This window comes from Rana temporaria, chromosome 5 (assembly GCF_905171775.1).
Source record: "Rana temporaria chromosome 5, aRanTem1.1, whole genome shotgun sequence".
In the NCBI taxonomy this organism is placed as follows: Eukaryota; Metazoa; Chordata; class Amphibia; order Anura; family Ranidae; genus Rana; species Rana temporaria.
In genome coordinates, this window is record NC_053493.1 from 118,052,110 (window position 1) to 118,075,683 (window position 23,574).

Consider the following 23,574-nt stretch of genomic DNA (forward strand, 5'->3'; position numbering starts at 1 on the left):
CCTCCCCCCCCTTTGCGCCGGCAGTCAGCGTGTCTCCCTCCCCCCGTTTGCGCCGGCGGTCAGCGTGTCCCCCCCCCTGTTTTGTGCCTGAGGAGGCACCATGTCTACCACCCCCCCCCATTTGCGCTGGCGGTCACCATGTTCCCACCTCCAGTTTGTACCCGGCGGTCAGCGTGTCTCCCTCCCCTTTGCACCGGCGGTCAGCGTGTCTCCCTCCCCTTTGCGCCGGCGGTCAGCGTGTCTCCAGAACCTCCCCCCCCCCCCGTTTGCGCCGGCGGTCAGCGTGTCTCCCTCCCTCCCCCCCTGTTTGCGCCGGCGGTCAGCGTGTCAAACCTCCCTCCCCCCCCCCCCCCAGTTTGCGCCGGCGGTCAGCGTCCCTCCCCCCCTCCGTTTGCACCGGCGGTCAGCTTGTCCCCCCCCCCCCCCCCCGTTTTGTGCCTGCGGAGGCACCATGTCTACCACCCCCCCATTTGTGCTGGCGGTCACCATATCTCCCCCCCCCCCCCCGTTTGCGCTGGCGGTCACCATGTCGTCGTCCCCCCCCCCCCCCCCCCTCCAGTTTGTACCCGGTGATCAGCGTGTCTACCCCCCCTTAGCGCCGGTGATCAGTGTGTCCCCCCTCCTCCTTACACTGGTAGCCAGCATGTGCCCCTATTTTATGCTGGCATCCACTGTGTGCCCACCTCTCTTCTCTTTCTGCATTGGTATCCATGTGCAGGGCACAGCACTTAACGCTCAAATCCTTTCCCACTCATTACAGAAGCTTGTGTCTCCTGCCTCCCTCCATTGCTGTCAAACCACAGCCCAGGGGTTGAACACTGCTGTACAAGACAAACAGGGAACATGTTACATGAGACTTCTAGAGACTTCCGCCTTTTTTTTTTAAAGGTAGAGACTACTGCTTTTACATCTCTTAGAAAATCGGCACTCCCTTCTCTGACTACTGCCAATAATAGTCAATGACCATATGGCAAGCACCAAAGGAGCTTCAGTTCAAAACCAGGGAGCTAAAGACTGAACAATACATTTCTAGTTGATTTTAAATTTTGAATCAATGTTATATTAAAGCGGTAGTTCACCCTCAGTGTCAACATTGTACCATAAAATCAGGCATTGTAGCGCGAGCTACAGTATGCCTGTCTCAATTTTTTTTTCCCCGTACTCACAGTGTACTGGTACATTATAGATTCCGACTCCCGCGGGGAATGGGTGTGCCTATGGAGAGGGAGGATGATTGACGGCCGGCTCTGGCACGTCACGCTCCCCGAAGACAGCCGGAGTAGGTCCCGGCTCTTCACGGCGCCTGCGCACAGGCTATGCGCAGGCGCCGTGAAGAGCCAAGCCTATTTCGGCTATTTCCGGAGAAGCGTGACGCGCCAGAGCCGGCCGTCAATCACCTTCCGTCTGGATTGGAACGCCCATTCCCCGTGGGCAGTCGGAATCGTCTATGTACGATTACACAGTGAGTACGGGGATAAAAAATTCGAGACAGGCATACTGTAGCTCGCGCTACAATGCCTGATTTTATGCTAGAAGAAAAAAATAAAAAAATTCTTGTTTATAGGGTGAACCCCCGCTTTAATATATAGTAAGCTGGGTGCCCACTGTTTTTTTTTTTTGTTTTTTTGCTCAAACAGTGGGCTGAATGGAAAAAAAATAGATTTCTGCGTCCACCCAAGCAATGTGGATGCAGGGATCTCCCTTGCTGTGCTATTGTATTCTGACAGCTGTGAATACACTGATCAGCACTGCATTAGCTGATGAAATGCCAGTTTTCCAGCAGGACTGTTGGACAGAAGCCCGTTTTTAATATCAGCTGTTGTTAAATAGAAAGGGCTACACACAGATAGAAATTCAGTCGGTTCCTGCTTGTACCCAGCTGTAAGCTGGTGTTGGTATATGCCAGAGAGCCCCAGACAGTGATGCTGATAGGAGATTCTCATACATGATCTAGTCAGTAGTCAAAACATTGTGGATGCTCAAGCAACACCCAAAACCGAAAATATGTATTGAGTGGAGGATTTAATCTATGCTGATGAGTTGCCTAAAACACAGATCTCTCTGTTGATCAGTCTTATTGATTTATTTTTGTTTTTTGCAGGCGCCTGCCACCGGTGGGGGGCTTTTTGGCACAAGCGGCAATAGTACGGGTGGTGGTTTCTTTAGCGGTCTTGGTGGTAAACCCAGCCAGGAAGCTGCCAACAAGAACCCATTTGGATCAGCCAACACCAACACTAACACCAACACCAACACTGGTTTTGGGTCTCCCAGCTCTGCAAGTGAGTATTCTTTAACACTTATGTTTAAAGGCCGATGCCTTAATGGAAATTTGTTATATTATGATTGTCTTGTTATGATTTTATGCAGGTCATGCTTAGAGCTGGTTCACACTGGGGCGACTCGTCAGGCGACACAGCCGCCTGACAAGTCGCGTCCCATTGTAGTCAATAGAACCGTTCTAATAGGAGCGACGCAAGTCGCTCCGACTAAGAAAAAGGTTCTTGTACGAATTCGGGGGCGACTCGGGGCGATTTGCATTGACTTCTATACAGAAGTCATTTTGCAAGTCGCCTTGGAAGTCGTCTTCAGGTCACCTGGCCGAGTCGCCCACGTGTGTGAACCGGCTCTTACTTTACCTTGTTAGAAATCTTCAAACAGGTTTAATAACTTATACCTGTTTCAACTCTGAGCAAATCACACTAAGAATATGATAAAAACGCATAAGCTAAAGTTATTTTTTAGTAAAAACTGTACATTTAAAATGTGTAGGTCCAAAGGTACAGACAGAAGATGTATGTAAATCTCACTTTTCCTCTAATGTTGAGCTTGATTCCACTGTCTCCGAACCCTATTTGTTGGGTCTTTAATGCAGTGGGCAATCTTTTTGACTAATAGCAGACCAGGCCAACCTTAACTTTTAAAGTCCCGATTGCCAGGGATTGGGACACAGACTGCAGGGGCTCATTAGTAAGGCCATATACCCCAATTGGCCATAATATTATGGCCACCCACTATAACCCGTCGATGGCATGGACGCCACTAGACCTCTGAAGATAGAAAGTTCAAAATGTTGCAAGATGAGCCTCCATAAATCTGACTTTTTTCCAGCACATCCCTCAGATGCTTGAGGCCAACACCTTGATCTCCTTGTTGAGTTCCTCCAAACCATTTTTTAATTCATCAGGCCACGCCACCTACTTTTTATTACTCTGTAGTCCACTTTTGATGCTTATGTGTCCATTGTTGGCTCTTTTGGCTGTGGACATGGGTCAACATGGGCATTGGGCACCCTGACAAGTCTGCGGCTACGCACCACCATATGCAGCAAACTGCGACACACTGTTAGGTCTGACATATTTCTGTCAGAACCAGCATTTACTTTTTCAGCAATTTGAGCTACAGTTGCTCTTCTATTGAATTTGAGTACACGGGCTGGCCTTTGCTCCACACATGCATCAATAAGCCTTGGTTGTGGATGACCCTGCCGCCGGTTCACCAGTTTTTTTCTTTCCTTGGACCACTTTTGGTAGATCCAGAGCACTGCAGACAGGAAACAACCCACAAGAGCTGCAGTCTTGGGGAAATTCTGATCCATTCATTTAGCCAATACAGTTTGGATCTTGTCAGTCGCATAAAACCTTATGCATGCCTTTTTTTTTTTGCTTTCAACTTAACTTCAGGGACAACATGTTCACTTGCTGCCCCATATATCCAACCCACTTTTTAGATGCCTTTTGTACCAGGGTGATAATCAGTTTGCGTATAATGCTATGGCCATGGCTTTTTCTGAGCTAGATCATGGTGGAACTCCATTCTGCCACCACTGGCACTGGTTACACCCTACTGTCAGTTGTTAAAACTAAAGACCGGCTCTCTGTTTACAAGTGAGAGCCTACCTCTCCTGACAGCTCATGCACCTATTGCTGCTTCCGATGCCCCTGCTGTATAATCTAACTGCTGCTACCAGTGAGAAAGGCAGAGCCACAAATGAGTGTGCCCTCTGTGGATAAACAAGCTGCAGGAGGTTCTATGGCTGGCTGCTGAGAGATGTGTTGTCACATTCTGCTCCCCATCACAGAATGCTCCGGAAGTCACGTTCCATCGCCGCCATCTTGCTACACCCCACACTCCTGCACAGTAATGATAGAGTGAGAAGGGGGCAAGCGGACATCTTGTTACACCCATCGCAGTGTTAGATTTCACACTTCTTTTCAGCACAAAACGGAGCTTATATGCTTATATACAGTATTTTTAAATCCGACGGACTGTTTAGATGTTAAATGTGAAAATCAGAGGTGTTTTGTCACAGGAGCAAACATATAAGGTCATCGGGTTTGCTGCTGCTTTCAACATTTAAACAGTCCGTAGGATTTCCAAATACTGCCTTTAATAATATAAGCTCCGTTTTGTGTTGAAAATAAGTCTCAAATCTAAAACTCTGGTGGGTGTAACAAGATGTCCGCTTGCCCCCTTCTCACTCTATCTTTACTGTCCAGGAGTGTGGGGTGTAGCAAGATGGCGGTGAAAAAACGTCACTTCCGCAGCATTCTTTAATAGGGAGCGGAATGTGACACTGCAGAGATACTTTTTGTTAAGGTAAGCCCGTAAAAGGTGGTGGAGGGAAAAAGATCAGGGGGGGGGGGGCGGTGTACGTAGTGGTCAGAGCCAATGATGCTGCAGGAGTAGATGCTAACTGTAACAGCCGGGAGAGCAGCCCATCTAGTAGAGGTGCATGGGTGTGGGTAGTGCAGGAAGGTCTAGACAGTTGGTGGTAATGGGGGATTCTGTAATTAGAAGGACTGAATATTTTGTCGCCAGGATCGCCTCGACCTGGTGCCAGGGTTCAGTATGTGGTGGACTGGTTTGATAAATTACTGGTAGGGGCTGGGCATGACCCAGTTGTCTTTGTCCATGTTGGAACCAATCTATATATATAAAACGCAAGTGTGTGTATGTATGTTCCAGCATCACGTCCAAACGGCTAAAGATATTAACATGAAACTTGGCACACATGTTACTTATATGTCAGCAACAAACATAGGATAGGTGGTTTAACCCTTTCCCACCCCCATTTGCCATGGTCGGGGTTTTCCTTTAAAGTCCCATTCAACTCTATGGGAAATACATGTTACTTCATAACTTCCAAACGGCTGTACATATTTCGATAACACTTGGTCACATGTTACTTATATGTCCACTTAAACTATAGGATAGTTAATTTATCCCTTAACTACCCCCATTTGTGAGGGTCGGGGTTTTTGTTTAAAGTCCCATGCAAATCAATTGGAAATGTATGTTCCCACATAACTTCTGTACGCCTGGAGATATTTCAATAATACCTGGTACACATATTACTTATATGCCAAATAAAAATATATGACAGTTAAATTAACCCTTACCTACACCCTTATATAAAAGATGGGTATATTTATATTACTATGATTTTCCTCCCCAAAAGGTTAAGATAGGAAGACCGGGCAACGCCGGGTATTCAGCTAGTGACAGAATATATGGAAGGTGGAGGCTCCTAAAGAATCAATTTAAAGAACTAGGCTGCAAGTTGAAGGAAAGGACCTCCAAGGTGATATTCTCTGAAATCTTTCCTGTGCCATGTGCAACACAGGAAAGACAGGGGGAGATTAGAGAATTGAATGCATGGCTAAAGACCTGGTGTAAGAAAGGAAGGATTTGGGTTTCTAAAGCACTGGGTTGCCTTTTCATTGGGGTACAACCTATATGCTAAGGATGGATTGCACCTAAATAGAAGGGGTTCTGCTGTGCTGAGGGAGATTTTTTATGGGAAGGCTGGAGGAGTATTTAAACTAGGATTGAGGGGGGGGGGCGAGAATTATATTATAATAGGGCAGACAGGGTCAGTCCCTATTGGTGGGTAAAATGGGGGGAGGGCTATGGCAGGTGATAAGATTCCCATGTTACAAACAACCATTGGAAATGGTACTATTTGTACTAAAATCTGAAATATGCTAAATTTGTGTGCAAAATGTGACAATGGATTAAAGTGTTTGTTCGCCAATGCCATAAGTTGGCCAAGCAAAATAGGCGAGTTGGAAGCTTTGGCGCATGAACAGAACTCTGTTTTAATTAGTATTGCTGACTCTTAGCTTCATTCTTCACATGACTGGGCTATTTAATATTCCTGGCTATGCTCTCTTTCAGAGAGACAGGGTAAAAAGGAAAGGTGGGGGTGTCTGTCTATGTAAAAAGTAATGTCAAAGCGAGTGTGAACGAGGACCTATTTGAAGGAGAGTGAGATGAGGCTGAAGATTATAGGTGGAACTGCACATGGGTGTGCATACTACAAAGGTAATCATCGGAGTTTGTTAGAGGTCACCCAATGTAATGTGGAGGTGGAGACTTGGCTCCTTGCACAGATGGAAAGGGATGGGACAGTGATTATAATAGGGAATTTTAGCTACCCGGAGATTAACTGGAGTAATGGCACTGCAGGTACAGTTAAAGGGCAACATTTTTATTTTTTAACCTATTACAAGACCATTTTATGGTCCCAGTTCATAAAGGCCCCCATATAGGAATGATGCTCTGCTGCTGAACCTGGTAATCTCAAACCATACAGAGCTTATTACTAATGTTCATATAAAAGAACATCTGGGTAGCAGTGACCATAACTTGATTTCATTTAATGTTACCTGTAAACAGCAAGCACATACTGGAAAGATAAAAAAAACATAACTCTAGAGCCGGATCACACTACCGCGGCCTGGGGGGTGACTTGTGTCACCCCAAGTCGCACAACATGACAAATTACATGGAAGTGAATGAGAGCCGTCTTAATGTACACTACTGAAGTCGCTCCGACTTCAAAAAAGGTTCCTGTACTACTTGAAGGCGACTTGTACTTGATTTCAATGGAAGTCGCCTCCAAGTCGGATCCCCTGCCTTAACTGTAGCAACTTTCCAGGAAGTGAAAATGGTTTTCTAAGGCAAACCCCTCCCTCCCACAGAGCAGCTTATGTGATTGGCCACTGACAGTCGCCTGTGCTGGAGGCGACTTGAAGTCGCTCCAAGTAGCGCTCAAGTCGCGGTCAAGTCATCTCCAAGTTGCCTTGTAAAGTCGCGCTCCAAGTCGTGTTGCCACAGTGTGAACCGGCACTTAAGAGAGAAAATTCTCCAAATGTGAGGGGTGCTGTCCAAGACTTTGACTAGGAGGGAATATTGGCATCGATTTAACACAGAACAGGAATGGAAATGATTTAAAAAGACATACTGCAAAATATATTCCCATGGGCAATAGGTTTTACTTTTAGCCTTTTAAACTTATGTTGCTCATGGCCAAAGTTAGAAAAGCTACAAATAATAAGAATATCGTTTTTCAAAAGTATAAAAATTATGGAACACTATCATCGTTTAACCGGTTGCCGTCCACCCACTGTCAAATGACGGAGGGACAGTGCTGCTCTCGTTCTAGGAGGACGTCCTATCGTGTCATCGGGGGCATGCAGCGTAGCTATCGTGGCCGCGCCGTCTTGCTAAAAGAAAAAGGGATCAAAGTCTTTAATTTCAGACCTTGTTAGTTTCCCTTCTATAGCTGGGAAGATACTGGAGAGTTTAGAGGATAAGTTCACCTTTTGGGAACATGTTTTTAGGGTAGAACATATAACATGTTCCCAAATGATGCAGCTGCTACCCCCCCCCCCCCCTCTATTTGTGGGGGGAAAAAAAGAATATCGGTTACAATGTCGCACAACCACGCAATTGTCAATTAAAGCGACGCAGTGCTGTATTGCAAAAAATTGCCTGGTCATTAACCACTTGCCGACGGCGCACCATCATTATACGTCCACAAGGTGGCTCTGCTGGGCGAGAGCACGTAATATGACGTCCTCTCTCCCAGCCCCCACTAGAGGCGCGCGCGCCCCCCCCCGCCGGGCACACGCGATCGCTCGGTACAGAGCGGGGACCGGGAGCTGTGTGTAAACACACAGCTCCCGGTCCTGTCAGCAGGGGAAATGCTGATCTTCGGTTCATACAATGTATGAACCGAGGATCAGTGTTTCCCCTAGTGAGGCCACCCCCCCCCCCCACAGTAAGAACACACCCAGGCATACTTAACCCCTTCCCCGCCCCCTAGTGTTAACCCCTTCACTGCCAGTGGCATTTTTATAGTAATCCAATGCATTTTTATAGCACTGATCGCTATAAAAATGCCAATGGTCCCAAAAATGTGTCAAGTGTCCGAAGTGTCCGCCATAATGTCGCAGTACCGGGAAAAAAAATCGCTGATCGCCGCCATTACTAGTAAAAAAATATAATAAAAATGACATAAAAATACCCCCTATTTTGTAAACGCTATAACTTTTGCGCAAACCAATCAATAAACGCCTATTGCGATTTTTTTTTTACGAAAAATATGTAGAAGAAAACGTATCGGCCTAAACTGAGGAAAAAAAATGTTTTTTTATATATTTTTGGGGGATATTTATTATAGCAAAAAGTAAACAATATTCATTTTTTTCAAAATTGTCGCTCTATTTTTGTTTATAGCGCAAAAACTAAAAACCGCAGAGGTGATTAAATACCACCAAAAGAAAGCTCTATTTGTGGGAAAAAAAGGACGCCAATTTTGTTTGGGAGCCACGTCGCACGACCGCGCAATTGTCTGTTAAAGCGACGCAGTCCCGAATCGCAAAAAGTACTCTGGTCTTTGGGCAGCAATATGGTCCGGGGGGTAAGTGGTTAAGGGGGTAAATCCTGGGGCTGAAGTGGTTAAGGTCATCAGAGGACAAGGGGGCACTCTTTACATCTGGAGGAAAAGAGTTTTAATCGCCAAATACAGAAAGGTCTCTTCACAGTAACGGATGTGGAATAGACTCCCTCAAGAGCTGGTTCCGCCTAGCTCAGTAGATCGCTTTAAAAAAGGCCTGGATTGTTACCTAAATGTACATAATATAAATGTATACTAACATTTATATGTAAAGTTGATCCAGGGAATATCCAATTGCCTTTTGAGGGATCAGGAAGATTTTTTTCTACTGCTGTAGCAAATTGGTTCATGCTTTGCTGGGGCTTTTTGCATTCCTCTGGAGTATAGGATTGTATAATCTTTCATTTCAGTTTTTCCCCCTTTATTGGTTGAACTAGATGGACTTGTGTTTTTTCCAACCAGACTAACTATGTAAGTGAAATGTAGATGGCGAATGCAGAGGTAAGGGATTGTGGAAAAAGGCTGCAGAGCATAGCTGTTGGGGGATTGGGGGAGTGTATGAGGTTGCAGCAGGGCTCGACAAATCCCGGGCGCCAGGTCGCCATGGCGACTAGAAATAGGGTCCTGGCGACTTGAATTGGAAGGGGGCAATCTGGTGGTGAGCCGTTGGTATTACAAGTTATTACCACCAGATGTGAGCTGGCGCCATCTGGTGGTGGCCGTTGGTATTACAAGTTAAACATTACAAGTTAAACAGCAATTCTAATGTTGTTTTTCACTATTTTCACTACCATCTTCTTCCCTCTAATTAGAACCCCCAAACATTATATATATTTTTTATCCTAACACCCTAGAGAATAAAATGGCGATCGTTGCAATACTTTCTGTCACGCCGTATTTGCGCAGCGGTCTTACAAGCGCACTTTTTTGTGAAAAAATTACACTTTTTTTCATTAAAAAATAAGACACCAGTAAAGTTATCCCCATTTTTTTTTATATTATGAAAGATAATGTTACGCCGAGTAAATTCATACCCAGCATGTCACGCTTCAAAATTGCGTCCGCTCGTGGAATGCCGACAAACTTTTACCCTTTAAAATCTTCATAGGCGACGTTTAAAAAAAATCTACAGGTTGCATGTTTTGAGTTACAGAGGAGGTCTAGGGCTAGAATTATTGCTCTCGCTCTACCAATCGCAGCGATACCTCACGTGTGGTTTGAACACCGTTTACATATGCGGGCGCTGCTCACGTATGTGCTCGCTTCTGCGTGCAAGCTCGTCGGGACGGGGCGTGTTTTCTGGCTCCTAACTTTTTTACCTGGCTCCTAGATTCCAAGCAAATTTGTCAACCCCTGGGTTGCAGAGAAAAGCTGTGGAAGAATGCTACCTGCAGAATATGAGGTGGGGGTGTTTGGTGGGGAGCTGCACACGGGTGCAAAGGTGAGCTATTGGGGGGGGGGGGGTAGGTTGAGCAGTGGATGGGAGGTGTGGAGGTGAGCTGCGGATTGGGGGTGTAGAGGTGAACTGTGAATGGGAGGTGCAAAGGTGATCTGTGGACAGGGGTTTTACAGAGTTGAATGGTAGATGTTGTTTTCTGTGGGGAAAAGCTTTTTACTGGCCTGGGGAACATTTTTACTTGATAGGGGGAGCACAGCATTCAGAGTTCAGTGGTCAAAAGGATGTTATGCAGCAGTTAGGATTTTATAATTGGGAAATGGGCCGGGGGGGGGGGGGGGTAAAGCTCTGAAGTGGGGGTCTGGTGAGGATTTGGGAAGATGTATTTCTGGTTGTAAGCTGGCCTGTCTGATACACACTCCTGAGCCCTGCGCTTTGTGTGCAAGGAACTTCTTAACTTAATGCACTCCTTTATCCTGCCAGTGGTGTGCACTCTGGAACCCTGCCACCCTGAGCATAATGCATTCTTGAATCCTGCACTCTGTGTAGCACGCTCCTGAACACTACACTACGTGCGTAATGCACTCCTGAACTCTACCATTCTGTGCATTACACACTCCTGGTTCCGTTTTGACAATGCCTCTTGAAGACCCTCCTACTTTTCAAATTTTGCCATGCCCACCAGCGAATGTGCCACATCGCCACCGCTCACCCCCTCCCCCCCGTGACTTATTTACTCAAGCAGACCTTTAATGGAAAATGGAAGGCCTGCTTTTTTTCCAGCCCCCTGCCTGCTGGCAAAGCTGGGAGCATGAAATCCCGCAAGAATGTACTCTTGCAATGGGCTGGAGTGCATTCTTTTCTCTGGGCTTCAGGGCAGTTTTATTGAGGGGGTGTTGTGGCGCGGTGGTAATTTGGTTTGTTTACAAGTCACTTTTTCTTCTTTCATCGAAAGAGACAGGACTTTATAAAATGTTGGGTTACGTTGCTCCCTACAGGAGGACTTGGACATTGACAAACAAAAAAACTGAAAGAAACTCTGCCAGCCCCCCACTCCCAGGAATCCAACAGTCCCCCCCCCCCCCCCTTCATTAAAGATTCCTCTACTACCTGCTTAAGCTTGTCTCTATCTTCAGCTATCAGGATCGGCTTTTCCACAGCACTAGCTTTGAAGGCTGCACCTGGGTCAACTGGCCTCACTGATTGTGGGTTTGTATGGAATGTGACCTTCAGGCACTGGGCTTTGCATTGGAGCACTTTTCAGACCAGAGTGCATTGTGTTTGTTATTCATTAAAACTGTTTCTGGGTCCAGAGCTGTGGCACAGCCCCATGTGAATATCTCTGAAGAGTCACTTTTGTGATTAGGCCATGTGGGCCGAGCATTGGAAAGCTTACCTTATTATCTTAACCGTACAGGACACAGGCTTTAGATCCTTATTGACTCTGGGTTAAAGGTTTGCACCTTCAGGTAACGAGACCCTGGCAAAGCTTTGAGGACATGCCTCCTGGCCACCCCCCCATAGCCCTACCATCCCTCTTGGTCAGTCCTTCGTTTTTTGCTAGTTTCCCAAAGTGGAGGATCTGTTTCCCTTTCAGGAGAAGGAACTCTTCGCTTAAATAATTTATTAATATAATTTGGATTCTTCAATCAACCCTTCACTATCTTCGAATACAGGTGTGCCCAACCAGTGGCCCGCGGAGCCTCCAGATGTGGCCTGCGACCTCCTGCTCTGTGATGGTGGTTTGGCAAGCCCAGATCTTGGGTTCCCAACCCTTTACCTCAGAACATTGTTGTGAATGAAACGAGAAGTAGAGGAAGCAAGGGGCTGGGGAGCAGAGACGCATAAGCCAATGCTTCCTGTATAGCACCGACTCCTGTCACAGGCAGACAGGCACCAAATGTGCTCTGCCTGACTTATTTTTGGTTATTATAGGTCGGTTCATTACCCAAATCAGTGAATATATGGGCATATAATCCAATGTGCAGCGCTGAAAACAAATGGAAAATGAGTCCCAATAAACAATGTGTATATAAAGTCCTCAAAATATAAATTCATCAATGAAAATGAAGATGTAGAACCTCCTACCAAAGTTCCAGTGTGCAGATTCGGAAAAAGGCACACCACACCGCCGTGCCTTTGGCATCTCATTCTCTAGCCTGGGCATTCATTCAGGGAGTACTGCGGATAAATTCGCTAGTCAAGTCGCCCTTGTGTCCCTGGGATTTGAACTTGGTATTATCAGGTCTGCAAAAGCAATCTTTTGAACCTATCCGCCATATTCCTTTGATTCTTTTAAGCAGGAAATTGGCCTTTCTGATTGTTATCTCTTCTGCTAGAAGGGTATCCGAGTTAGCAGCTCTTTCTTGTAAAGAGCCTTATTTAATTTGTCAAAAAGACAAAATTGTACTACACCCTCATCCTACCTTTCTTCCAAAGGTGGTGTTGGCGTTTCATTTAAATCAAGACATTGTTTTGCCTTCCTTTTTTCCTGAACAGTGGAGGAAAAGTTATTGCACTCCCTAGATGTAGTGAGAGCAGTAAAAGTTTATCTGCAGGCTACGGCTCAGATACGTAAAACTGATGTTTTATTCATTGTGCCAGATTGGCCCAAGAAGGGCCAGCCGGCATCAAAATCCACCATTGCTAGGTGGATTCGACAAGTAATTGTTCAAGCTTATGGTTTAAGAAATTAGGTTTCTCCTTTTCCTGTTAAGGCGCACTTGACCTGGGCAATAAGTGCTTCATGGGCAGTGCATCACCATGCTTCGATGGCTCAGATCTGTAAAGCTGCAACTTGGGAGTCCTCAGTCCATACATTTACCAAATTCTATCAAATAGATGTAAGAGGAAATGAGGATTCTGCCTTTGGGCATACTGTGCTGCGGACAGCGATCTAGGGCTTCTTGATTGATCTGTGTCTCCTACCCTTTATAAAGAGCATTGCTCTGGGACGTCCCACTATATAATGATTAAGGCTATGTGTCCCGTGGTGTACGATAAAGAAATTAGGATTTTTAATAACAGCTTACCTGTAAAAAAAATGTTTTTTGAGTACACCACGGGACACAGAGGTCCCCCCCCCTTCTATGGGATACTTACTGCTTTGCTACAAAAACGAAGGTACTTCCTATATTGGATGGGTTATATGGAGGGGAGCTTGTTCTCATTGGTTGTGCCAGTGTCCAATCGCCTCTGGTGACCCATACAACCCACTATGTAATGATTAAGGCTCTGTGTCCCGCAGTGTACTCAAAGAAAAGGATTTTACAGGTAAGCTGTTATTAAAAATCCTACTTTTACACTGCAATGCTCAGATCTGAAAAGCAGGAGACTGGGAACCCGAAGACTTACAGTGCAGAACTTGGTGTGGAGAGCTCTAAGCCCTGGTTGGAGGGAAAGGACACCCCTGTCCCCTCCTCACTGTACACAAGAACATGCAAAGTTGTGTCTGCCAGTCACAGGCTGTGTGCTGGAGCTCATATTCAGTCCTACATTTTAAAAAAATCCTTTAAATATGACTGGAACTGCTGCTGCACAGAGAAGGTTTTTTACCTTCATGAATAGAGTAAATGAGGGTAAAAAACCTTGAGCCTTTAGAACCGCTTTAAGTGGATGCAGTCGTCATTCACAATAGCCCAGTGAATATCCTTGGATAACCAAATTGCACTTTATTTTAACTGCCTGTATGAAGAATACTCATGTTCAACCATGTATCATATGTTTGAGGTATGCTTTGTTTATGTGCCAAATAACCATTTTTTTTAATCATTTCTCCTACCACGTGTCTTGTGCCTCACTCAAAGCCCCAAAACCCCTTTCTTTCTGATTTAGGGATGGAGGTGCATGTTATCATGCGCCTCATTTAAAGTCCCAAACCCCCTTTCTTATTTCTGATTTAGGGATGGAGGTGCATGTTATCGACCTCTCTTATTCAGACTGAATCAGAGATTTCAAAACTGACCATCTTTTATGTTCTTCACCATCCCATTTTTCTTCATTTCTATACTGAAGTCTGGATTTCTTGCTCTTCTGTCAGATACAAACAGTCTCTTTGGCAACAGCGGGGCAAAGAGTTTTGGATTTGGCAACACATCATTTGGAGAGCAAAAAACAACCGGGACATTCAGCGCTGGTGGCAGCGTGGCTACACAAGGATTTGGCTTTTCCAGCCCCACCAAGACAGGTATGACAGAGCAGACTGTCCTGATAGACTGTCTAACACCAACATACAAGACATATTTCTGATCTTGTTTTATTGGAGAAATCTAGTAGTATCAGTTTTACTTAAAGATGAACTCCAGGTAAAATGTTCAAATAAGTTCATGGGAGCTGCTTTACCTGTCATTGGATTTGTATTTCTGCCCATGTAGTCCTTAGATTTACACAATTCTGTCAAACGGTACAACCAGGTTGGTCACCCGACTTCTCTCTGCTGCAATTATAGTGTTGCTAAACCCACAACAGTAAAATCAGTCTGTATATGCAGTAAAGCATCCTTGTTATACTTGCTGTGGAACCTAAGGGGTTAATCCTCTGCATTGTGTAAAAAGGCTTTTTGATCCTGTCTTCTCTGATCCTCCCCGTCTTACACTGTCCCCAAACCAGACCCAGTTTGGTGTGTATTGCTAGAGTTTTTCTTGGTAAGAGTGCATGCAATTGGCACAGGGGCAATCGGCACTGTCAAGACAGAGGGACAGGGGTCCTGCAGTCTCATAGGACAATCAGGGGAGAAAGAAAATTCCTCCTACACGCTTAAAACTATTGCATTTCCAAGTTCTATGTACTGTGGGAAAACGGATACAGTGAATGCAGGTTCTGGGTTTAGTAACTTTAAGCAATACTACTAGGTCAGACTAGGTGTCTGGTGACATGTTTCCGGAGTCTCTTTGAAGAGATCTTCTTTTGAGACATTTTCTGGCTTGTTCCTTACACCTCCACGAGGGCAGAGGTGAGTTCCATCCAGGCCAGGCCATGGGGGACTCTATCTTGTCCGCACCTGCAAGGGAAAGCTGGCGCTGGATCCTACTAGCATCGATTTCCGATGAACAGTATACCTGGTGATTTCACTGGCAGGGTGCCCCCACTCTTGGCCTGATTAGTGCCTCTGTATATTGTAGAGTTGTGACAGCCCCCCCCTCCCCTGCAGTGTTCCCCAATTGTGGAGGTTTAGGTCATAGGACAGTGGCATTATGTGTTTTTACCTCTTACCTCCACTATAAACTCCTATTATAGGTTCTCTTATGGGGCAATAGTAATGGCATTTTTTTTTCTTGGCAATATAATCTCTAAATACCTATTGCCAGCAGTGCTTCTGTGCAGTCACATGGTTTTCTCAGGTCTTCATCCCAAGCAGAGGGACTCCAGTGGGAGGGGCTCACATTGACAGGAAGGGAGGGGAGATACAGATACTGCAGAGAGAGCAGGATGATGGAAAGTAAAAATGGATAAATAACATTGCAAAAAAATAGTAGCACAAAAAAAATGAAGGATCAATTAACAGATGGAAAGGATCATTTTAAAAAGGATCGGTTGGGCGACCGCAGGAAGGATCTGTCAGTGGTCGGTGGACCTCAGGAAGGATCGTTGGAAGATCGCAGGAGGGATTAAAGGAAGGATCCGTCGGTCGATTGTTCATCCCTTGTGAAAGCAATAACGTTAATCAAAAGAAAAAGTTAGACCGTGTAATACGTTTTCAATCAAAACATTTTTTAAAGCGCCCCCCTCCGCCGGTCCTTATGTGTAAACATGAATGCATATGTAAGTCACGCATGCATGTACATGGTGATCACACATATCGCCGCGAGGGCGAGAGAGATAATTCTAGCACCAGACCTCCTGTGTAACTCTAAACTGGTAACCAGTATAGGCTTTTAAAGCATTGCTTAGGTACCGTAGTTTGGCACTGTTTCACGGGTGTACACAATTATAAAGCGTGACATGTTGGGTATCTTACCCGACGTAACATTTATTTTATAATTTAACAAAAAATTGGGTATTTATATAGTGTTTTTGTGCAAAATAATTAATTAAAGTGGTATTTTTACCCCAAAAATTGTTTTATAAAAACCTCTGCACAAATACCGCGTGACATAAAAAATTGCCCACCATTATATTCTCTAGGGCGTCTCGCAAAAATATATATATATATATATATATATATATATATATATATAATCTCTTTTTTTTTTTTTTATTTATTTTTGTTTGTTTGTGTTTTTTTTTTGTAATTTTCTAGAAAAAATATATAGATTTTTACATGTAGGAGAGGAATATTATTAATGGCCTGGGTGGGAACTGGTTAACAAGAGGAGGGGAGGAGTAGGTTCAGGGCAATAGCATTGCTCTACTTGGGCAGAAGGAGAGGGGCAGGGGTGGAGATCGGCTCTCACACATATTACGGCAGCGAGAGGAAGGGGGAGTGGGCGAGATGCAGAGATGCTGAGGAGATAGCTGGATGACAGAGGCATGTAAACTGACCATGCTATCGTGGATCAGCAGTCACAATAAACGTGGTCAGTCTACAGTGTGGAAGACAGGAAAAGGCAGGATTGCCCAGGTATTGTACCACCATAGAAAGGGACAATTGACATGGCAAAAGCACTGTGCTATATTTCGTGCACAGGGACAGGAGCATGTTTTTTTTTTTTTAAAGGGTTACAACCACTTTAATTGGGCGCTATACCAGCAGTGACAGCATTTATTGTGAGCAGCCCAGGATGGAGCACGTTATGATGTTGCCATTGCGCTATTGCGAATGCCATTTTGCATCCTATATTCTCCATGTGGGTTCAGCCCCAAATTGCCTTAACTGAATCCAGCCTGCATCTGTGCCATCCCGCCTCCTCAGCGACTAATTGCGCTTATATGGGCACAGCAAGTACCAGGGGCTCTGGAGTGTTTGGGAGGTACTGCCACCAAAGATTTCTACCTAGCATTATATTCCTCTCAGCTGAGTGGCCGCATCCCTCAGTAGTATACAGGCTTGATTATTCCTCAGGAAGCCATGGCTTTGTGCAGACAGACGAAGAACAAACCTTTTATCAGGTTGGAAGGCTCCCCGAACGGCGGTCATAATAACTCTGAATCCATGCCCTCATCTTGTATCTCCACTGTTTAGGGGCATAGCCCTCGGCTTTCTTTGAGTCATGGGTGGAATTCTCTGTGGCCAAATCTGGACTGCAGGATCAGCTTTCAGCAGTTTTTGCTGGTTTGGAATGCCTGAGATGCAAACTTCATTTTTCATTTGGAGGAGGAAGAAGTGGTGGGAGCCTTTGATGATCAGGAATCCTCTGTAGATGAGTCTCCTAGGAGGAATCCGAGTCCAGTCACAGTATACCATGATAAATTTCCTGGCAGATATGGTTGGCACTAACCTTTTACTAACCTCCGAATCCTCTTTCCGATTTGAAGTCACTGGTTTTGGATCATGGCAGCCACCTAAATTCCCAAGTTCTTCCAAGTGCACCTACTTCTAGTAGGGATGTATGCTGATGGGTGTCACCACTAAAATGGTTTGCTCATCAGTACCGCATTGAGAAATAATTCTTCTGGAAATGGATTTCTCGGGCTGCTGACCCGGCTATGCCCTTTTTAAATAAAACCTTGACAAGCCCTGTGGACAAGGTCCTGGTCTTTAAAGATGCCACAGATTAGAGGTTAGAGGGCCACTTTAAGGCATCGTCCATTCTGGTAGGAGCAGCTTTGCAGCCTGCTATGGGTGCAGTGGGAGTTTGCCAAGCCCTCAAAGTTTGGGCAAAAGTATACGTTTCATTCCAGAGAATCAAGCTTGAGGATCCTGCTATCTGGTAGTTCCTGGAAGATTTTGCAGCCTCAGGCTCCAAATCGAAGCCGCCTTACCAGTTTGGGGTAAAGGACTGGACTCCCAGGTCCTCCTGTTTTCAACAAAGGGGTGTCCCCACTTGCTCAAGGGTATCTTCAGGTCCTCAAAAAAGTAGGGTTTACTTTGCAACCCTGGAAAGCCTGTTGCAAGGGGTTATTGCTCCTATGCCTAGAGAGGCGAGGTCTCACAGCTTTTATTCCAACCTGTTCACAGTTCCTAAGCCAAACGAAGACGTCTGACTTATTCTTGACTTGGGTCTCCACAAGTTTTCTGAAAGTAAAAAAATAAATAAAAAACAGGGTGGAGTCCACTTTACCCAGCATCCCGATTTTCTAGCCTCACCAATGCATTCTGCATTTTGCAATGAAGGATTGTCACTATTCGTTTGTGACGCTACCCTTCGGGCTGTTTATGGTCTCCAGGATGTTTACCAAGGTGTTGGCTCTGGTTCAGGGGTGGTTGCTAATTTAAGAGTTTGCTAATGTGGTATACCTAGACAATTTGCCGTTAAGGGAGCAAATGGATCAAAAACGAATGTGCATTGTCCAGCAAGTCGGTACAAGTCCTGAAGAGGTTATGCTGGGTAATGAAGCTTTTAAAGTCTGTCTTAGTTGCAATGCAGTAGCTAGAATACCTGGCTCTCAGTGGACTCCTCCTCCTCCCCCCTCCTGTCAATCTCCACCAACAAGCAAATGAGGAGAGAGTGGAGCGGGGCCGAGCTGCAGCTGTCTGTGTGAATGGACATGCAGAGCCATGGCTTGTCAATGAGTCTGCTTGGGTGCCCCCATTGCAAGCTGCTTTCTCGGGGGGCACCCAGCAGGGGAGGATCAGGGCTGCTTTGTGCAAAACCACTTTTTAAAGAAAGCCTTTACTTTTTGATGATGTCTGATTTACAGTCTTCTCCTTTTAAACCACCTCAAGAAATTCCTCCATACGTGCAAGGTGTTCTTTTTGGTGGCTATTACTTTGGCCGCAGGGTTTTGGATTTGGCTGTGTTTTCCCTGAGGGAACCCTTCCTAGTTCTTTACCAGGTTAAGGTGGTGTTGAGGCCTTGGTCCTCTTTACTACGTTAGGTAGCTTGTTCGATCCACCTGAATCAGGACATTGTGCTTTCATCCTTTTTGTCCTAATCCTAAACATCTAAAGGGAAAGGGGCTTCACTCTGTTCAAGCTGTATGAGTTAAAGCAGAACTTCACCCAAAAGGGTAAAATCCACTTTTCCGTCTCCTACCCCCACCTCCCCTTCTACTTTTGGATGTTTTTTGTGGGGGATACATGGTTTTGACCGTTGCCTGTTCTCACTTCAGATTGCCCGCAACAGTGGAAGTTCTCAAACCCCCCAACCCCCCTGGTCGCGGCCTTTTGGGGTAAGTTACAGGTCCCAGAAAGCTCCAGGACCATTCCCAGTGCACCGTGGCGGACAGCCAACCGTTATGCTGCAAGGGTTCACAGCTGGCTGTCCACAGTTAACATTCTGTAGCCATCGGCTTTAAATTTCTTGTTCCTAGAGTGAACAACCGCTTTAATGTGAAATCTACAGCTTTGTTTGGAAAGTCTGATTCCCTGCTTGTTCTGCTAGAGGGTCTGACGTGTGTCAGGCGGTTTCTACGCTTTTTCTAGGTGGATTCGTTGGCTCATTTCTCAGGCCTATGGTGTTAGGGGTAAGGTTCCTCCGTTCCCAGTAAAAGGCCTGTTCCACCAGAATTGTCAGTTCTTTGTGGGCTATTTGGTATTGAACTTCTGTTCAAGTTTGTAAGGCTTCTATCTCAACTTTTCTTTACATATTTACTAAGTTCTACAAGGTTGATGTATTTGCCTCTGCAGATACCAGTTTTTAAGTAGAAGGTCTTGCAGATAGCTTTGTAGTTGGTTTATCTCTCTTCTGGTTGGGGGTTTGTTTGCCTTGTTGCTTTGTTAACCATCTCACATGTTCAGTGCTTTGGACCATCCTAAAAAGCCATGATTTATTAACGTAGAACTATTTTATTTGTATTTATTTTTTCATTTTGGATAAAGCAAAAGAGGGTTATGTCAGATTATTTTTTTTCTCCATCTTTGTCCTATTTCAGGGATCTCCCTTCACTTCCTGTCCCACAGCCAAACAGGAAGTGAGAGTAGTTCCCTGCAAATTAAGGGAATTCCTTGGAGACCCAGAACTAGTGTCCCCATTAGAAGATTTTGCCTCTATTACTTTTATGGGGACAGCCCAAAAGGTGGGATTTTCTTTTACTTTCAATGATAATGGTAAACAGGACAAATAGAGGGAGTGAATTTCCCAAACGGGAGAACAGACGGCAAAAAAAAATGACAAGCATTCTAATCCCTCTGCACTCTATCCAAACCTAAAAAAAAAGGTTTCTCTTTAGTTATATTTTAACTCCCCTGTTTCCTGGATGTACAATTAGGTAAATAGGATTTTTGTTTAAAGAGGAACTGCTGTCTGCTCACATAATTTGTAATAACAAACATATTTGCCATTCTAAAGCTTCCGTCCAACCACGTTGCTTATTATTTTATATATACTGTGATTCTGTACTTGCCAAATATGTTGCAGAGATCTCCCCCGACTAAGTCTGGCTGCAGCCATTTTAACTGTGGGCAGCTGAAGATACTGCCTGGATTTACCCAGACACACAGAGGCACATCTCCTCCAGCTCTGCAACCCTGCAGCTTTTATTGGCCCTCTTATGACTTACCCTCCCTCCTTTCATGGAAAATTCTCACAAGCATGAGAGCGAGAGCTGTGCATGATGTCATAAGCCTAGGCTAATGACAAGACAATAAATAGGAAGTGGGCTGTATAGGGTATTTATTGGCAGACAAAAAAATGCTTTACTATCCAAAATTAAAACCACAAGGGCAGAAGATTTAATGGATGAAAAGTTGAAAAAAAATTACTGAAGGTCCGCTTTAACCTGTGAAATGTTTTTCTTGTAGCACATCACGGGACACAGAAATGGGAGTGTGATCCCACCCTCTCGCTTGTGTTAATCAATGCTTGCTACAAAACTGAGCTGGGAGGTATTATGCCTGGGCTGGGTATCCTGCCTTTTACTTTTCACTAGTGTCCATTTACCTAAAGGTGGCAGCATAACCCAAGTACTCCTGGGTATTAACTCCTCTGTGCCCTGCAATGTACTAAAAGAAAAGGATTTTACAGGTAAACCAAAATATATTTGTCTGGAGTCCAGCTTTAAGCAAAAGTGAGCCTTGTTACTAAAAAAGGCAAGTCAAATTTCTTTAGGGTTTTCATCAGTCTGTATGTCTGTTTTGTGAAGTAAACCATTTAGAAACCTGTTAGGAGAGCCACCATTGCTGACTTGTTTTTGAAGGCACATGCTTAATGTCTGTAATTTGTCCTTCACTGTAATCCAAAGAATATGGTTGGTGGCTCAAGCAGCATATGTTGCACATAACTTATGAGACATTTTACTTGATGGAATGCTCACAAACCTCTCATCATGCGTTTCATGCTAACCAGAGCTTACTCATGGAGTGAATCACTGTGTGAGTAAGCGCTGATTAGCATGAAATAATTACTGTCAAACCACAACAGGCTGGATGCGCACCTAACGGTTAGTCTGGGCAAATGTGGGCCCACCTGAATTGGTGTGGACTGCAGTAATTATTGATGGCCATTCTTCCTTCACTGCTCAATGAATATATGAAATGGAACAAACGTTCATATCAGATGTTGGACCACCTGCTATATATACACTGATCAGCCATACCATTATGACCACGCACCTAATATTGAGTAGGTCCCCCTTTTGGCACAATAAGTCCTGACCCATCAAGGCATGGACTCCATAGTAACATCCACATGCATGACAGGACCCAAGGTTTCCTAGCAGAACATTGCCCAAAGCATTCCACTTTCTCTGCTAGCTTGCCGCCTTCCCGTAGTGCATCCTGGTGCCATCTCATCCCCAGGTAAGCGACGTACAGGTACCCCAGCCATCCACTTCATGTGAAAGAAATTGTGATTCATCAGACCAGGCCACCTTCTATTGCTCCGTGAGGCAGTTCTAATGCTCACGTGCCCATTATAGCAGCTTTTGGCTGTGGACACAGGTTTGCATGGACAATATGACCTGTCTGCGGCTATGTAACCCCATACACAACAAACTTTGTGTTCTAACCAGTTTTATCAGAACCAGCATTAACTTTTTCAAGATTACAGTCGTCAGCCTTCGCTCCCCAAGCGCATCAGTGAGCCTTGAAGGCCATGTAGCTGGTTTGCCGGTTTTCCTGTGGACCATTTTTGTAGGTCTCAAGCACTGGAGACTAAGGATGAGCTCTGGCGTGTTCGCATAGTACACGTGCAGAGCCCGCCAGGAAGTGTGCACGGCGCTGTGCTAATCAGTCAGGGAGACATTGTCCCGATGCTCGGCTGCAGGGATCGTGAAATGTCTCCCTGGCTGTGATTAGCGCAGCGCCGTGCACACTTCCTGGCGGGCTCTGCACGTGTTCTATGCGAACACGCCAGATTCATCCTTACTGGAGACGAGCAACATCCCACAAAGCTGGAGTTTTGGAGTTGCCTTGACCCTGTAACTGGCCATTAGTTTGGCCCTTGACAATTGCTTAAATCCTTACACTTGCATACAAAGATAAATATGTAGCGCTGTCCCTTTAGGAATAGTCATTATACCACACATACAATAGTGAATGCAATGCAAACAAAATAAGTGAAAAATCCAAACACAAGCTCAATATAAGCTTAAGTCCACCACAATGATTGTGAAATATTATGTAAAAGTCTGGATGGTGGCAGTGAAGGAATGTTCTCCGATGGTGATTCACTGAGTGTTGGAGAACTGAAGTGGTCACAAGAAGTCATTATACGTTTTATATAATTTTAGCTGACTTTTATATAATATTTCGCTTGGGTTTAGAAAATCCTTACGCTTGCCCATTTTTCTTCTTTAAACACATTAACTTCAGGGACATGTTCACTTGCTGGCTAATATATCCCACCTATTTTAAGGTTCCATTGTAACGAGATAATCAGTGTTGTTAACTTTTAAAATAGTTTTTTATTAGTTGTAGAAAAGTACATTACAAAACGGCCTTTGGCCATTCCCCGACTCAAAAGAAAACATAATATATAACATAACAAAACAATCCCAACTGTAGTCACAACTTCGGTACCCCTCGATCAACGAGGGTAGCAGCATCACATGACCGAGGTAGGCAATCGGGAGGTAGAAGGTAGGCACATGTCCTATTTCATAAAAATAAGCTATAAAATTAAGAATATTACACAATAAATATTAAAATGCAGTATGAGCAATGTATAGTCCTAGGGAAGATAAGAAAAGGTAAGGCCCCCCCCTCAAGGAACATAGAATTTACACACCATCCACTTTAGTCAAGCACAGTATCATCTCTAGCATTAGTAGTTATGGGAGATTTAATCCAAATGTCCCGGACCTTTTGACATTTTTTGGGGCAAACTCTGGGGCGATATGTAATTTTTATACAATGGGACCACTAAATTAACCAATTTCTTCCGGCTCTTTATAATAGGGGGCCTATTCTATTTCCATGCCAAAAACAATTGCTTTTCTAGCATAGAACAGGAGTAGACCCAAAAGTGTTCTGGGGGCCCTAGAAAAGGCTAGGTGGTTGACCAAGCCCAGGAGACAA

The 23,574-nt window shown here is 44.8% G+C and overlaps 1 protein-coding gene across 2 annotated transcripts in view; it reads left to right on the plus strand.

The window, feature by feature from the left end:
- The window catches only part of NUP214 (nucleoporin 214), a 140,011-nt gene that overhangs the window by 100,115 nt on the left and 16,322 nt on the right, over positions 1 to 23,574 (plus strand). The window contains exons 31-32 of one of the 2 annotated variants that reach the window (XM_040353063.1): positions 2,102 to 2,279; positions 14,119 to 14,265. In XM_040353063.1, the coding sequence (XP_040208997.1) occupies positions 2,102 to 2,279; positions 14,119 to 14,265 (325 nt within the window). The remainder of the gene's footprint in view (positions 1 to 2,101; positions 2,280 to 14,118; positions 14,266 to 23,574) is intronic. The other variant, XM_040353064.1, reaches the window with a different exon arrangement.